This window comes from Agrilus planipennis, unplaced genomic scaffold (assembly GCF_000699045.2).
Source record: "Agrilus planipennis isolate EAB-ADULT unplaced genomic scaffold, Apla_2.0 scaffold3, whole genome shotgun sequence".
NCBI lineage: Eukaryota > Metazoa > Arthropoda > Insecta > Coleoptera > Buprestidae > Agrilus > Agrilus planipennis.
Window position 1 is genome coordinate 1,404,189 of NW_020442460.1, and position 16,391 is coordinate 1,420,579.

At 34.3% G+C, this 16,391-nt stretch overlaps 1 protein-coding gene across 2 annotated transcripts in view; it reads left to right on the forward strand.

The window, feature by feature from the left end:
• Positions 1-14,561, forward strand: part of LOC108742435 (prominin-like protein) — a 32,697-nt gene extending 18,136 nt beyond the window's left edge. For both annotated transcript variants that reach the window (XM_025980634.1, XM_025980633.1), the window contains exons 3-8: positions 9,395-9,662; positions 9,745-9,932; positions 11,007-11,171; positions 11,536-11,657; positions 12,370-12,535; positions 14,234-14,561. In XM_025980634.1, the coding sequence (XP_025836419.1) occupies positions 9,395-9,662; positions 9,745-9,932; positions 11,007-11,171; positions 11,536-11,657; positions 12,370-12,535; positions 14,234-14,517 (1,193 nt within the window). In that variant the 3' untranslated portion in view covers positions 14,518-14,561. The remainder of the gene's footprint in view (positions 1-9,394; positions 9,663-9,744; positions 9,933-11,006; positions 11,172-11,535; positions 11,658-12,369; positions 12,536-14,233) is intronic.
• Positions 14,562-16,391: the final 1,830 nt, after the last annotated feature.

Genomic DNA, 16,391 nt, shown 5'->3' on the forward strand with positions numbered 1-16,391 from the left:
TATTGTACATATGTATCTGTACATAAGCGATTACAAATTTACAAGAATCTATTGCAAGAAGACATAAATAGGTAAAGATAAGGCAGGACAATAGAACCAGAATAAAATGTAAATTTGGGAGTATTGAATCGTATGTCCTGCTGTGTTCAAGTAGAAGAAAGCAATTGTAATTTCATTTTAATGACAGGAAAGTTTGCTATTAGAAAAACCTAATTTCCTGTGATACAAACATCTGTTGTGATCCTGAAAGCCTATACAAACAGATTACCTGACTATCGTCTATAATAATTGTTTGTTAAATTAAAATATTGATATGATCTGAACACATACAAAAAAGGCTGCGTTAAAAGCCCACGATGTTCTAAAAGATTCCACACATTCGAGTGCGTTCTGGAACGTTCTACAATGTCCTGGGGCATTTCCAACTATTCCCGAACTTTCCACAACATTCCAAAATGTCCCATGATGTTCCTGAATGTTGGAACGCACTACAGATTTTGCTTTACATACCCCTACTAATAGATAGACCCACCTATACAAAAAAGGCTTCGAATGATCCGAAACGTTCCAGAATATTCTACAACATTCGAGAGTGTTCTAGAATGTTCTACAATGATCTGGGATGTTCCCGAACATTTCACAACACAAAATTCCAAAATGATCTGGAATGTTGTGGAATGCTCTTGAATATCTCGAATGTTCTGAATTGTTCTAGAAATTTCTAGAGGGCGAAACTTCCAGCCCTTAAATCTCCAAAAGCACGTCTTTCAGGTAAAAACGAGAACCTTCTTCATGGATAGATCGACGGTTATCACACCATATAACTCCCTTGATCGTACTGAGGCTCACTTCTGAGTTTAAGCGGCACGCACATTGTACACTTTCTTTTATATATACAGGGTTCTTAAAAGTGAGTGGTACATGAGACGTTTTAGGGAAACTAAGCGTCTAAGAGATCTGAAAACTTGACAATAAGGGTTGTGGAGGATGGTCTTTTTAACTAGTGTTAAGAACTTTAATATAGATATATAGATTCATTTTATTTTGTTTAAATTCTTTTCTAAAATTATCATTCATAGTATTATTATTATTACTATTATTATAGCCAACAGTTGAAAGCAGGTAATATGTATTCGTATCCATGGAAACATGAATCTCATTATCTTGGGGGTTTCCAGATGTACCTAAGTATTTTTGTAACCGATCGGTCAAACCCTCTAGAAATTAGAAATCAGAGAGATAGTAACTGACCGTTCCACTGTACACACCACTTTTAACATACCTGCTTTATACAGTTGCTACAAAATATAATATAGTTGTTGACGAAACTTCTCCGAAGGATTTTATCAATAAACGTGTTCTAAGTTACCAGTGTCCGTTTTAGTTTTATTATAAGTGGCAACAACTAAAAAGCGAATCCTTTTTTTCTGTTGCAAATTGCCAACGTGCAATTCATCGCTAACAATGTCTCCAACTAGACTTAATGCCTGAGATTGTGATGTTCCAAAAAAAAAAAAANTTTGTAGTATTTTCTAAAACGCACTGTTAAGACAGCAGGTAAAAGTTGGTCTGTGTTCTGTCGGAGTTGCCTACGACGCGCTGATGAGATCCAAAAAGATCGAAATCGCGATCCGCGTCTGGCAGTTTCGACAGAATACAGACCACTTCGAATTATTTTAAATATTAATATTTAAATAGCATCGTACTACAGATCGCGTTTACCGCGCCATTTGTGGTATTTTCTGAAACGCGCTGTTAAGACAGCAGGCAAAAGTTAGTCTGTGTTCTGTCGGAGTTGTCTGCGACGCGCTGATGAGATCCAAAAAGATCGAAATCGCGATCCGCGTCTGGCAGTTTCGCCAGAATACAGGCCACTTCGAATTATTTTATTGAGTTGTCATTAATTAAGATCCATTGCAATTTCGTAGAGTACCAAGTATTTCTTTGAACTGAACCGACAATATAATGTTCAAGTAGTTCCAGAACGTTGTGTTATCAGCGGAGATAGATGCTTACGATAAAGTTGCAAGTCAAATTTCTATTGTCATTCGATAATATCTTTTAAATCGCTTAATAAAGTAGAATGAAATTTTACAAAATCCTAATTTTTAAAATGACTTTATGCAATCTTTAACCGAAAAATGCAATTTGCAATAGCCTTTTCCACGGCAAACTGAAGACGAATAATCGACAAACCTACAGACAAACCTAATATAATACATATAAGTATGTATTATAATAATAAAATCGCCCTTACCGATACACCATCTGATAAATTATCTACATACCTATGGTAAGTCCCGATGGATTATTATGATGCATAGTCAATTTTTTATAATAAACTTATCGTTGTGATAAAAGGATCAATAGATGTCATAAACAATGTTCCTTGGTAATTTCGACACTTGGGTAGACATAACGGAAACAACTGTGAAGTATACCAAATGTAGAACTGTGTAATGGCGCATTTATTTTGGTCGATTTTGTGTTAAATGCCGACTTAAAATCCGTTAACTTCTCATTAACTACCAATTAATTTGAGACTTGCGGGTTGAAGCTATTACTAACAATAAGTATTCACTTTTATTGTTAACAAAACATTTAATCCAACTAAATAGAACAACAAACATGGGATACTGGTGGAAGATTATTTGTTTAAAACAACATGTACCTATTCCATTTGGCAATTCTAGGAGAGTGTTAAAATGCTTCTATTTTTAAATACAATATTTATACAAGCAACATTCATTAACGATAAAATGAAAGAGACATTTTCAAAAATGGCTAATTAATAAAAACTCAGTAAGGGATCGTTCGTAAATAACAGGGAGGAAAGAGTATTGCTAGCGTGACGAAGGGGGATGAGCGTCTAAGACAATGTGACAGTTCATCAATTTTATTTTAATGTCATTTTTACCTTGGTAGTCATAAAATTTTTCATTATAATAGAAAGTCCTTCTCATGGCTATTTTGAATCACAAGAAATTATTTATAGAGCGAGGGGTGGACTAACTTTTGTGACGTAATATTTGTTAGGGGTGGCTGAAAGTGTGACTTGACGTGAGGAACGGGAAGGGTGAAATTATGAGTGACGTATTTTATAGACGACTCTTAACTAGAAATTAATAGTAGGAGTTGTAGTAAAATTTAATTTTAGTCAAAATCAGTATGAAATATCTGGATCTCGATACTACGTCGTGACCCTTTGGGGTCAATAAACCCAGCACGTTAATTTAATTGGGCAGTGTTATTTTAATGGTATCACCTGCTCCTGCCACCTGTGGCCATTATGCAAGAATAACGATTCCATTATTTTGAATTCAGGAACTCTAAACTATGACAAGAATTCCATTTATATTTTCGAGACTCCCTGCCAAGATCTTGTGCCTTCAGTTTATTGGCACCTGTGAAGAACTTTAATATAGATATATAGATTCTTTTTATTTTGTTTAAATTCTTTTCTAAAATTATCATTCATAGTATTATTATTATTACTATTATTATAGCCAACAGTTGAAAGCAGGTAATATGTATTCGTATCCATGGAAACATGAATCTCATTATCTTGGGGGTTTCCAGATGTACCTAAGTATTTTTGTAACCGATCGGTCAAACCCTCTAGAAATTAGAAATCAGAGAGATAGCAACTGACCTTTCCACGGTGCACACCACTTTTAACTACAGCTGCTTTATAGAGTTGCTATAAAATATAATATAGTTGTTGACGAAACTTCTCCGAAGGATTTTATCAATAAACGTGTTCTAAGTTACCAGTGTCCGTTTTATTTTTATTATAAGTGGCAACAACTAAAAAGCGAATCCTTTTTTTTGTGTTGCAAATTGCCAACGTGCAATTCATCGCTAACAGCACCTTAATAAAAAGAAGCAAACTATTGTCCTATTTCTTTTACACGACGATCATCGATATCAATTTTAAATTCAAATTATCTATTTACTTTTATTTGAATTTAATGCAATAATATTAACACAAATAATGCACTCCAATGATTCGTTGACGGTATCAACATAACTGATAGCATATATCGGTGTATGATACTGTTGTTGGGATTGTGACGTTTTTAATACTTATTTTGCATTACCTATTTCCTTTACTTGTCAACAACAATCGATGTTCTATTAATACCTTTCAATTTCTTCATTATAGCAATTACTTCTTTTAAATGAGTTGAATGTAAGGACATGCAAGTGCGTATGCTGCGTATTCTCAGACTTCTACTTTTCAATTTTTTGCCTTCGCGTTCAGGTGTTATAAAATGACTGTAATTGATTTTTATTACGCAACTAACAATAGAACAGTGAAAGTAGGAATTTGAGTTAAATTGTATCTCTCAAACCAGTATCTCCTTTCTTTTGAGAGGGTTATCCACAAACCGATCCTTGGTTATGTGAGTCATAAGATAAGCTTGATAACAAATGATAAGAAATGGATGTAGTAAAAATATTAAAAACAAAATAATTATTCAAAATCAATATCCTTCCTACTTTGAAGTTGGATCAACAACCTTTTAGGTGGACAAATTAGATCGAAAACAAACGTTCCATAATATCTGCTATACAATTACTTCACGTTAAATGCTAAAGTCTAATTTGTAATGTTGGCATTGTTAGGAGCAGGTTCATGGTTTCTTTGAATAAAAAAGTAATTTCCTTCAATTGAATACTTTGAACCCATGATGTTCCTGCATACAAACGGTTTATTATCCGTGAGATAAATGAACCTTGGTTGGAGCTTAAAACATTAGATCAACATGAATGCAACGTTTTTTGCAGTTAAAGCTTATTTGTATTGAGTTGTGGATATTGCATATCATTCATCATTCAAATGTTGATGTGTTTTGGTATCTCTCTTTCGATAATGTAGAATCAAATCAGATAATCCAAAAAGTGTCACTATTCTGCTTTGTACAGAAAAGATTACAATTTTGAAGATCAAATCCAATATAAATATGGTGGTACCTCTACTTACCAGGTGTTATGTTTAGTAGACCAAATTAGGTTATAACCTCATTAGTATCTCATTTATTGATGTGACCTACATTTTTGTTAAATTTTTGATTCATTCTGCAGTAAATTTTAAACATCGCGGCATCGGTATTGACCATCATCACCAATTCTATACCTAGTGGTATATTAATTTGTTAAATTCTCAAAAGACATAACAGTATTCACGTTGTAAGTAACCAGTTTTTCAGCATACGAATGAGCATTACAAGATATTGATGTGATGCACTTATAAAATAACATGTTTATGTTTGCGAACACCTGACAGTCTGTAACGCTATCTGTTTTGCATACTTTTAAGCCCAATGTACATACAACAATCTGGGTCAAATCTAAAGGCACTTGTGTGGGTAATTGCATAATATGCGGTTCATTTCTGCTTGTTTATTTATAGTTGTAATATTTACGGATGCGCTTAGTAAAGTGGTCGTTTCCTACATAAGTTGTGCCGAGTGTATAGTTTAATGTTATATTTTATTAACATTTATAATTTGAATGTTTCTTGTTTTCAACCTTGTAATAGCAGCAATTTTGTAACACTATTTTCACGTAGCAATTAATGACTTATATTTCAATACACCAAAATGACCTCTAGCGCAAAATATTCGAATCGAAAGCATGCTACGGTAAACCACCAATAATTGTAACTTCAAGGGAAATGCTAAAAATTTCAAAAAAAACTTTTCAGCTTAGAGTAGGTATAAATTTTATAACTGTGCTTTGTTTTAATGGTGCCGACGGAAAATATCCCCTTATTTAATAGTAGATAGCAATGCTGATGCGTCAGGTATCTTCAAATCTTATCTATGTAATCATATTCTGAATGGTGATAGTATGATGACGATAGTAAATATTTGTCACAAAAGCATTGCAGATTGTTTCCATTAATCTTTCAATTATGGTGAAACTATTCTTGTTCTTTATTTGAAACAGCATTTGCGCAACTTTTCATTCACAATCATCACTTCTGCCTCAAAAATAAACAACTCCATTCTGTATTTTCTATTTCCAAAGCCAATAATTGCTTTACAATCACAGACCGCTTGTCAACCCGGACGTACACGCTTCATTACACTCATTTTATTATTCCACGAACGTTAGAGATTCTGCAGTGTCATCGATTGACGATTGTACAAAAGGCACCTCCACAAACTACAGAGCAACCACTTGATGCTGTGCTGACGCTGCCAAGGCGTGGAGCAACGGTTATCGCGATGGCTGCACTCATTCGAAACCATAAAGGAAATGTACGAAAAGGAAAAAAGTGCCATGTTCAATGAACCATACAACGAAAGCGAAGGAATAAACGTAGTGGAAGGTGTTCCTGGCAAGTACGCCTGATCGTCGCTTCCAACTCCATTGTATGAGAAAAAATGGGACTTTTTTTAAGTTTTAGTATCCATGGCTAATACGTACATTCTTAGCCCACTGATAAAGTTTATCAAAGAAAAAGCAACCGGGAAACGGAGACCCTTCCTGACCGTCTTATTTTGTGTTCTCATCTTACTGGCCTCTGAACGCTGTTAGGAACCATTTAGCCCTAGCTCATGTTGTCATAAAGTTAGAATACAATAATGTCATAAGGAGAACCAAGTAGATATCATAACAATTCGTCTTATTGGACTCTGAATACAAATCATTGAGCCCTGTTTTTTTTTATTTTGCACGTGATTATCTTTAATTACGAGGTAATTTCTAGTAGTCGTTTTGAAAGCAAGTAAGTCATTAAAAAGGTATTTAGTCAACTTAATAGGTGATAAGGTATCGAAAATAAAAAAAAACTACTTAAAAGATAATTTCGAAAACATTAAATCAGATTGATGACTAAAAGGGATTATTTTTTTATAGATATAATATTGTCATTAAATGTGTGGATTTGCTAAAAACTGTAGACTGTCTGGCTATTAGAAATATATTATTTTTCACGATAAAATTCTATTTTAGGTAGCATATTATACGTATTGTGAAACTGGTTGAGTTCTTATTTTCAATTCTACCTGGATAGCAATATATAAGTAAATATAATTGCTTTTAGTGCATAACTTTTGCCTAAAAACAAGGTTTACTTACTTCTGTCTACCTACCTGAACTCTGCTTCCACATTGCATTGAAAATAGACAGACCACAGGTACCAACAGGTAAATACCCTGATGGTATTTTAATCTCTGCTGAAGGCTATTAATAACATACATACTATACAAAGAATTAAGTACCTATCAGCTACAGGTTATAAGATAGGTACTGGTCAATCTTCAGAAAACGAAACATATTACCTTTGTTCTTAGTTAATAGGCTTGATTATTAATTCACTCATTATAAAGTGGGGTTCATGGTTAGCATGTATTGTCTCTGGTTGTTCCTTCTATGGGCCTGTTTGTCTCATGGCATTCCGTTCTTCTATAAAAATATTTCTCATCATCATCATCACAAGGTCGTCAGTCCTGAGACTGGTTGGACACGCACCTCCACTCTTTCCTATCCTGAGCTAATCTTCTTATTTCCCCAAAAACTAGAATAACCCACATCCATAACTATTTGCGAACAGTGATCTAATCTAGGTTTCAATCGATAAATTTTTTATCAGCCAATTTAGAATCTATTTATTGTTTGCCCAAGTTGAGCACAAGATAGGTCAACATATTTTTTTTTAGTCCATCTTTAGGTCAAAATTTATAATTGAAGGTGAGAACCACTGAATTTTATTTGATTGTCCAAGGTTAATCCAAGTTAAGCCAGCTTTTGTTTTCGTTAGCCCACCACTGGTTCAAAAGTTATAACAGTTTTACAAAGAATCTCCCAAAACCATTATATGAAAAATCGATTGCCCAAGGCTAGCCCAGTATAGCCCAGGCTTTTTGGTTAGCCCGCACGCTTGGTTCAAAAATTGTCATCATCATAAAGTCGTCAGTCCTAAGACTGGTTGGACACGCACTTCCACTCTTTCATATCCAGAGGTAATCTTCGTATTTCCCCAAAACTAGAACAACCCACATACTTAACTGTTTGCGAACAGTAATCTAATCTAGGTCTCAATCGATAAATTTGTTATGAGCCAATTTAGAATGTATTTATTAAGCTTTTTAAAATTCAGAGAAATGATCATCATTGTTACTAATAATATTTCTATTGCGCATTTCTCCGTAGAGTTGAACATAGACCTTTACTGATCTACTTCGTTTTAAAAGTTTTAGTTATTAATTTCATTCATTTCTGTTATTTTTTCTTCGTTTTATCATTACTACTCGACATGGTTTACTTGCAATCTCGTTTATTTCCATTTATTTTGTTAATAATACCGCTGTCTACTTTTAGTGCTGTTTAACTCATGAAAGATAACAGAATGTGTGACGGTGACATTTTTGTATTTCTGAATAATTAAATGTCTTTAATTTATAGCAAGGAAAGATAATGTAATACACTCGTTTCGTATAATAATGCATGCGCGTTACTGTTTAGTGAAAAATTAGTCATTTAAATGAGATATCAAATGGGTTTATGATTCACGTTAATTTTCAGAATCGTTAAACGAACGTTATGAATCTTCTTCTGATTGAGAGCTCTGTCCATATCATCTCTTCAAGAGTTAGAAACAGCAGAAACCTGAAATAAGGAAAACGGTTAAAAATGAATTACAAAGGCATAAACAGTCTGTTAGGGAAGGAAAGGAACCAGAATGAATAGTTAATCTTAAGTTTACTTTCACCTGTATCTACGTATCTGTAATGTCGAAATAACTGGCGCTAAGACTCAGCAGATACAAATAAGAGGTTATCAAAAGTAATCCAGGAACTAGAACACTTTTGTTAATTGTTTATTGGTTGAAACATTTATGTCCATTATAAACAATTAGAAATAGAATAAAATAATTCGAAGTGGTCTGTATTCTGTCGAAACTGCCAGACGCGGATCGCGATTTCGATCTTTTTGGATCTCATCAGCGCGTCGCAGGCAGCTCCGACAGAACACAGACCAACTTTTACCTGCTACCTTAACAGCGCGTTTTAGAAAATAGTACAAATGGCGCAGTAAACGCCATCTGTAGCACGATGCTACATTTTAGGATTACGTTTTTCAGCAAGTAGATATCCACACAAGCGGACCTTGTTGGAGCATACGTAATCCTAAAATGTAGCATCGTATTACAGATGGCGTTTATCGCGCCATTTGTACTATTTTCTAATTAAAAATAGTTTTACTCGGGCAAAATCTAATCTTTAGTAAAAGAACTTACTGTGAATTTCACCATGAACTCCTTTCTATTAGAATTCGGATGGATGCCAGATCGGATTGTTCGTCAAACATGATGTTGAAGAATCAATTTCGTAAAAGTCAATAATCGTTCCAATTAAATCCCATTTTGTATTTGTTATAGGTTTCATAAGTGTTAAAAATGGCGAATTGGTGATGGCTTCACCGGTTGAGCAATGGCAAAACCTTCTGATGCATTATGCCGGTGTCCTGATTGTGGTGATAATCCTTTCGCTCTTGGCTGTTTTCATGCCATTATGTGGCTTCTTTTTCTGCTGTTGTCGATGCTGTGGAAATTGTGGAGCGCGATCAAAACCTTTCGACAAAAAGGGCGATCTGTGTAAAAAAGTGGTCTACGCACTCCTCTTAATAGTCGTTGGAACTTTATTGATGTAAGTCAAATCTTCTTATCGATCTTAATATGAATGTGACACTGGGGACTTCAAAAAACTTACGCAGACTTTGTTTTTACAGTTTTGGGGTTGTCTGTGCTTTCGTGAGCAATCAGTATATGCAAGATGGGACCAACGAATTGACTAGTAATATTAGAACTGGTGTCAACGATACAGACACCTACATTAAAGCTACAAATAATCAAATCAACACTTTGCTTAATATTAACTACAGAGAATTCAAATCTGTCCTCTTTGATACACTGGATCGTAAGTACTTACTATAATAGTTTATTTTTTTTAAAGGTAACATAGCAAAAAGATATTATCAGAAAGGAATATCATTCCCCAATCTTCATCCATACTAGATCCCAAAATAAAGTTATTCCATTTGTTTAGATTCCCTTTTTTAGTCAATAATTTGAAATTATGTTGTTTATATTATAAGCTGGATGACTGTAGATGTGCATTTATCATTTTAAGTTTATTTATGTTTTCTGTTTATTCATGATAATATAGCTTGAGAAAACGGATAAGATATCGTGTAAAATTACCGAGAATATTTCATTAACATATTTCAAAAACAACAAAAATGCTTCCACATTTATTTCACTGTTTTTCATAACTATGTATAATGACTAATGAGTATTTTATGTAAGTAATTATAGAAAAGTAATATCATCATTAAGCTAGAAAAATAACTTAGCATATAAAAATATAAATAAAGGTTATTCGTGAGTGTCTTTTCCCCGACCTACGCATTTTTGTAACCTTGATGCACCGATGATCTAATCTAATATCTTGTGCAGTAGGTATGGGTTTTACTTTCAAAATCACCCACTTCGTCAACTATAAGACAATGATACAAAATCATTACTCTACTGATATATGAATCTAATGCATACGACCCATCAAAAATTAAATGATTTATCAAAAACATATTTAACATCCTACGTTTTATGTAGAATATACATCCTTACTTACCATTTTCCTTATAAATAATTAGGTAGTCAAATTTTAATGTGAAAATTCATTTTCCATTTATATCAACTGCAAATTACCTCAGGTTAATGAAAAAAAATTTGTTGCTGGTGTCACACCCTCGCCGTGAATCGAACCGAAGCCCGTTGACATTACGCACCAAGACATAGGTCCGGAGTTCAATTCCCGGCGAGGGTGTGACAACAGCAACAAATTTTTTTCATTAACCTGATGTAATTTGCAGTTGATATAAATAGAAAATGAATTTTCACATTAATATTTAACATAACCACTGTGAAATATCAAAGTGTTTCATATATATAGTATTATTTAGGTAGTCATTTAATAACACCTTTTATACAGGTTGTAGTGATATTGTATTGGAACAATTGAGCGAATATTCGAATGCGACGGCGCTTACTGAGGTTGTGAATATAGTAAATGGTTTGGACAATATCAAAGCAAAACTTACTTTTATGAAAACGGTCACGAGAGAATTGCAGGTCAACGCATCTCAACTAAATGATGGTTTGTGAACTTTTTATTATCCACATACCTATGATAACCTCAAATTAATAAGAAAAAAATTGTTGCTTCTGTCACGCCCTCGCCGGGAATTGAACTCGGATCTCTGGCTTTAAGCACCATTACTCTACCACAAAGCTACGAGAGGTGACAGTAGCAATAACGACGATAGATGCCTGACTACGTATAAATGAGACATTTAGAAGAATTTTTGTAGTCTTACTTTCAATACATTAAAGTGAATTAATTTTTGCCACTACAGATAACCCAAAATTAACGAGAAAAAATTGTTGTTGCTATTTAATGTATTGAAATTAACTACAAAAATTATTCTAAATGTCTAATTTTGCTAATATTGTTATAATAGGTTTAAGGGCCGTTAAAAGGGACCTTTTGCAAACATTGATGAATTGCACTCAAACGATTCATCAGTGTAATCAATTGTCTAACAACGTCAGCCGACTTAGCACCGAAATCGACTTTAATAGTGTAAGTAATTTTAACAACACTCATTATTTCTTAAGATATCTATTAATGTAAACTGTATCAACTGTTCTTTGTCTAGAGAGAATCATTCATGAATCATTATCATAATTCACAATTTTTCTTACGTTATTTTAAAGTAAGTAATTGTGGTCAAAAACGTTACACAAACAGCAGGTCATTGACTTGGTTAGTGGCATTTAATTTGTCTTTTTAAATTCAAGCAGTGTGGCTTATACATACATGCATCGTGACAATTATCATTATTCACCAGCAGTTACCAGGAAAAGGGAAATAAGTTTCGAGTTCAACTTACATGTCTTCAGTTTCAAAAAGATTTTATTAGTTCTCTAAAATTACACTGAAAATGTACGCTCCGCAATAAATAAATGATAGTAGCCGATACATATTTATTTACTTTATTATTGGAGGTACATTACAATTGGCCAACAGTTTTATTTTAATTAATTTCTTCTCCTATTCTTTATTTCATGCAGTACCTTGATAGGTATTTTCCAAAGGTAGGACTCAAATTGATCAATTACATAACTCTGCTTTTCGATTGGTAGAAAGCGTAGAAAGTATTGAAGTTGCTCTTCTTTTGTTACATGAAGTACCTACATTCATAATATAATTATTTTGCATTTCTCAGTAGCAGATAGATATCTCGAAAGATCTTTCTCGTTTTACTATAATTTAGTATTTCTAAAATTAACAGTTGCCCGATATATCAAGTCAATTGGAAGAATTGAATAGGGTGCTCGATGCCAACATAACATCAACGGTCATTAAAGGACAACAAGCGTTCGAAAGCATCAGAGTCGAAATTAACAACACCATAAGTTCCCATTTGCCTCAAGTTAAAGCATCCATTGAAGACGCTGGTGAGTATTTTTAGAAAAATTGTTTTGAAATGGCAATGTACAAATATTTCCTTCCTACGATCATTCAAGAAGATAAACGATTAACGTGTAATTGATGCTTGAAAAGATCGCACCTTTACGTGTTTAGATCAGTGGCGGCTCGTAGCTAAACTTGGTGGAGGTGCTGTTCCAGAAAATTTTTAGCCTCTGGTTTAAAAGGAAATAAACATGTATTAAAAAAATATTCACCCTCTTCCTTGGCCAAGCGGCATACCCTAGAGGTTTACCTCATTGCTCAACATTCGGAAGGACGCCGGTTCGATTCCGGGTCCACCTGCCTTGGTCCAAGTTTTTCTGTGGTTTCCTTAGATCGCTTAGACAAATACTGGGGCAGTCATATTCCACAGATAATCTTTCATTCTCTTTTGTCTTCATTTCATCCGTCCCATCTCTCATACCCGACCTACCTTACAGTGTAATCCGGAGGGACTGCCCGTCCATCAGCATTAGTAGCTGGTGGGAATGAAACACCCAAAAGTTTTTTTGCTCTGCCTCGCAGCAGTCAAACACCTTGGCGCCTGAACTAGGAATCGCCCATTATCAAAAAGTCGTCAGTCCTAAGACTGGTTGGATACGCATTTCCATCCTTTCCTATCCTGAGCTAATCTTTACATTTCCCTAAAACTAGAACAACCCCCATCCTTAACTATTTGCGAACAGTAATCTAATCTTGGCCTACCTCTACACTTGATAATTCCCGTTTTTACCTCTGATATGTCTCTGACTAGACCTTTATGCCTGAAAGGGTGTCCTACCAACCTATCTGGCCTATTTCTATTTCTTATTGACTTCCATAGAGTCTTCTGTTCTCCTATTCTTTCTAATACCTCTTCATTTCTAACCTTCTCTATCCACGGTATCCTCATCATTCGCCTGTAACACCACATTTCGAACGCTTCTAACCTTTTTTTTCCGCAGCGCCCATCGTTTATGTTTCGCATCCCTACAGCACCGCGCTTCAAACATACACCTTTAACAACCTTTTTCGAATTTCTAAATTCTACGATCGCGGGCATAGAAGTGATTTCTTTTTATTGAAGGCGACTTGACCTTACACTATCCTCTGCTTTATATCCCTACTCCTCTTCCATCCTGACTATCTGACTTCCTAGATACCTAAAATCAGCCACTTCTTCTAATTTTCTGTCTCCTATCTTTATATTCGTTCTTTCTCTATTTTTTATTCCCTTCTTCTTCTTTCCCCATACCAGTATTTTTGTGTCACTTCTCTGTATTTTCATACAGTACTGTTTTTTCAATACCGCTTCCATTTTATTTAAAGCTATCTATAACTCCTCCTTGTTAGGTGTTAATACTGCTATATTATCTGCAAATTTATACATACTAATTTTCTGCCCCTGTATATCTATCGCTATAGATGCCTGTTGCTCTTTATACAATTCTTCATTTTTTTTTTCATGAAGCGCCCAATTCAATCTAAATCTTCTTGTGCATAAACGAAGAAGGAACGAATTAAATAGAAATAGGAGAGCTGCTGAGTTCTTATAAGTGAACCGTCACTGTTATAGATAGTTATCTTTCAACGCTAAATTAGTAAATAAATCAGCAACGAAATTCAAAAATACTTTACTTAGCAACTGTTCTTCTAATTTTATGCATTAGTTTTGAATTATCAGCAAAGATTTTTTAATTGAATAGGTGCTGCAATTTCAAGAGGTGCTTCAAACATCACAAAAACTCTACAAGACATTTCTAATGAACTGCACGAAAATACCGTTCAACCACTGAACCGTTTAGAATGGTATCTAAAGGAGTTCACACCCTTTAGATACTACATAGGTCTTGGTGCTAGTGCCATTCTCCTGTTGGTCACTCTCTTCGTCGCTCTTGGTCTTATCTGCGGCATTTGCGGCAAGCGGCCGGATGCCTACAGCGACGATTGTTGTAACAAGGGTGCAGGCAGCAGATTTTTGATGACGTAAGTTGGGAATAATTTAGAATAAGTGTTTCCGGTATTAACGCTCAGGCGAGTACAAATGTTACGTAAACTTGTCTATTACAACAGAATAAAAAAGCATTTAGAATCATCGTCAACCAAGACAACTAAAAAAATAACAAAACATTTAAGCTTCTAATGAAGCCATGTGTGCGTCAGGTTTGAAAATATTCAAATTTAAACGCTTCATCGTTCCGTGAAGTAAAAGTGCTGGCAATAGTCACAATTAAAAGTTTTTTTGTTACTGTCGAAAACTGATGTGGAAAAAAAAAATGAGAAACATTTTCATTTCATCTTTATATTATATTGTTCCTCTCTGACAGATATGTCTTGCGCTGAAAACTTGCCTGCGTTACGATTTTTACACTTTTATTAATCATTATAGAATTTTAAATTTGACCGTGGGAGAGGGGATATGTGAATCTAAATAGTATATACCCTCCATTAAATGTGAAACGTTAATTAAACGATTATAGAACTCTTCTCTTTCGTAATGTTGTTGGGGAAGGTTAATTAAATACTGTTAAGGGATATAAAGCAAAAGTAGATTACAAGGAAATACCACGAGATAATTCTACGTTATTGAAAGTTGATCCTGTATGAATAGGAAAGGAAAATGAATGACTTTAAATTGATACGACGTTGTAATTAGAAATGTACTGAGTAGTTCAAATTTACCAAAACATGCTGTCATTGGGGTCAAATGCTAACAAGGTCTATGGTTAAGGCTATGCGTAAACGTGGACGCCTGTTTGTGTAGAACGATATTAGCATGCGTCTAAATGGATATTTTATCACTCATGTGCCTCCAGTCGAGGTATGCGGCGTAATCCCGTAGGAAAAATTTCCATTCAATTTCTATTAAAAAAATTCGATTAAATTACCACTGATAATAATTAATGGTAATAAATGGAGAATTGCCAATGGGATTCCCATTCCCGAACTCAATGGAAATCCCATTGCGTTCCATTGGAACTTCATCAGCATGCCTTTTTCCATAATCCATATTATTTTGTTGAGAATTTGGTTCCTCAGGTACCTGAACCAAGGCACTGGCTCTTCATCATTGTGTTTAGATTTTTTTTCACTTGGTTCTGATAAAACTACATCACTCTCACAGATGACTTCGGCCTCCTCTATATTTTGGCATGGTTCAAAATCATCAAACAATGCTTCTAATGTAGGCTTTTTCACTTGTCTAGGGGTTGTTTAATAAAAGGCTCCGGGTAGTTGAATACATATATAATAAACATAATAATGAATATAAACAGCAAACAGCAAAACGAGTAACAAACAGGAACTAAATATATACAACTTATATACAATATTCAATGTATCGCGTCTTCCAAAATACATACGTCTTCGTGTAATCACCATAAATACGTCTTCCGTCTTTTTTGAGCAAAAATGCTCAACGTCTAAATGAAATACACCAGTTTAATCAAACATCTTACTACCTTGCTTGTCTCTCACTCTACTGCCATGGTGGTCCCTCACGTACCCCCAACATGCACGCATGGGTAAAACTAGATTATTGATTTTCGACCACCTAATTGGCAATATCACTACTCTTGCACCTGGGCAAGCAAAAACTGTATCGGAAAAGGCTAATAGTATATGTGGCCAGGAATTATATTGTAAATGGAAACAATTATTTTTCCATTTATGCCAAATGGTTTTAAATGGAAGTTACAAATTTTTCATTGATTCCCATTGAAGTTCAATGGAATTTTTTTCTACGGGGAATTATTGTAAATGAAAACAATTATTTTTCCATTTATGCCAAATGGTTTTGAATGGAATTTACAAATTTACCATTGATTCCCATTGAACTTCAATGGAAATTTTTCCTACGGGTAG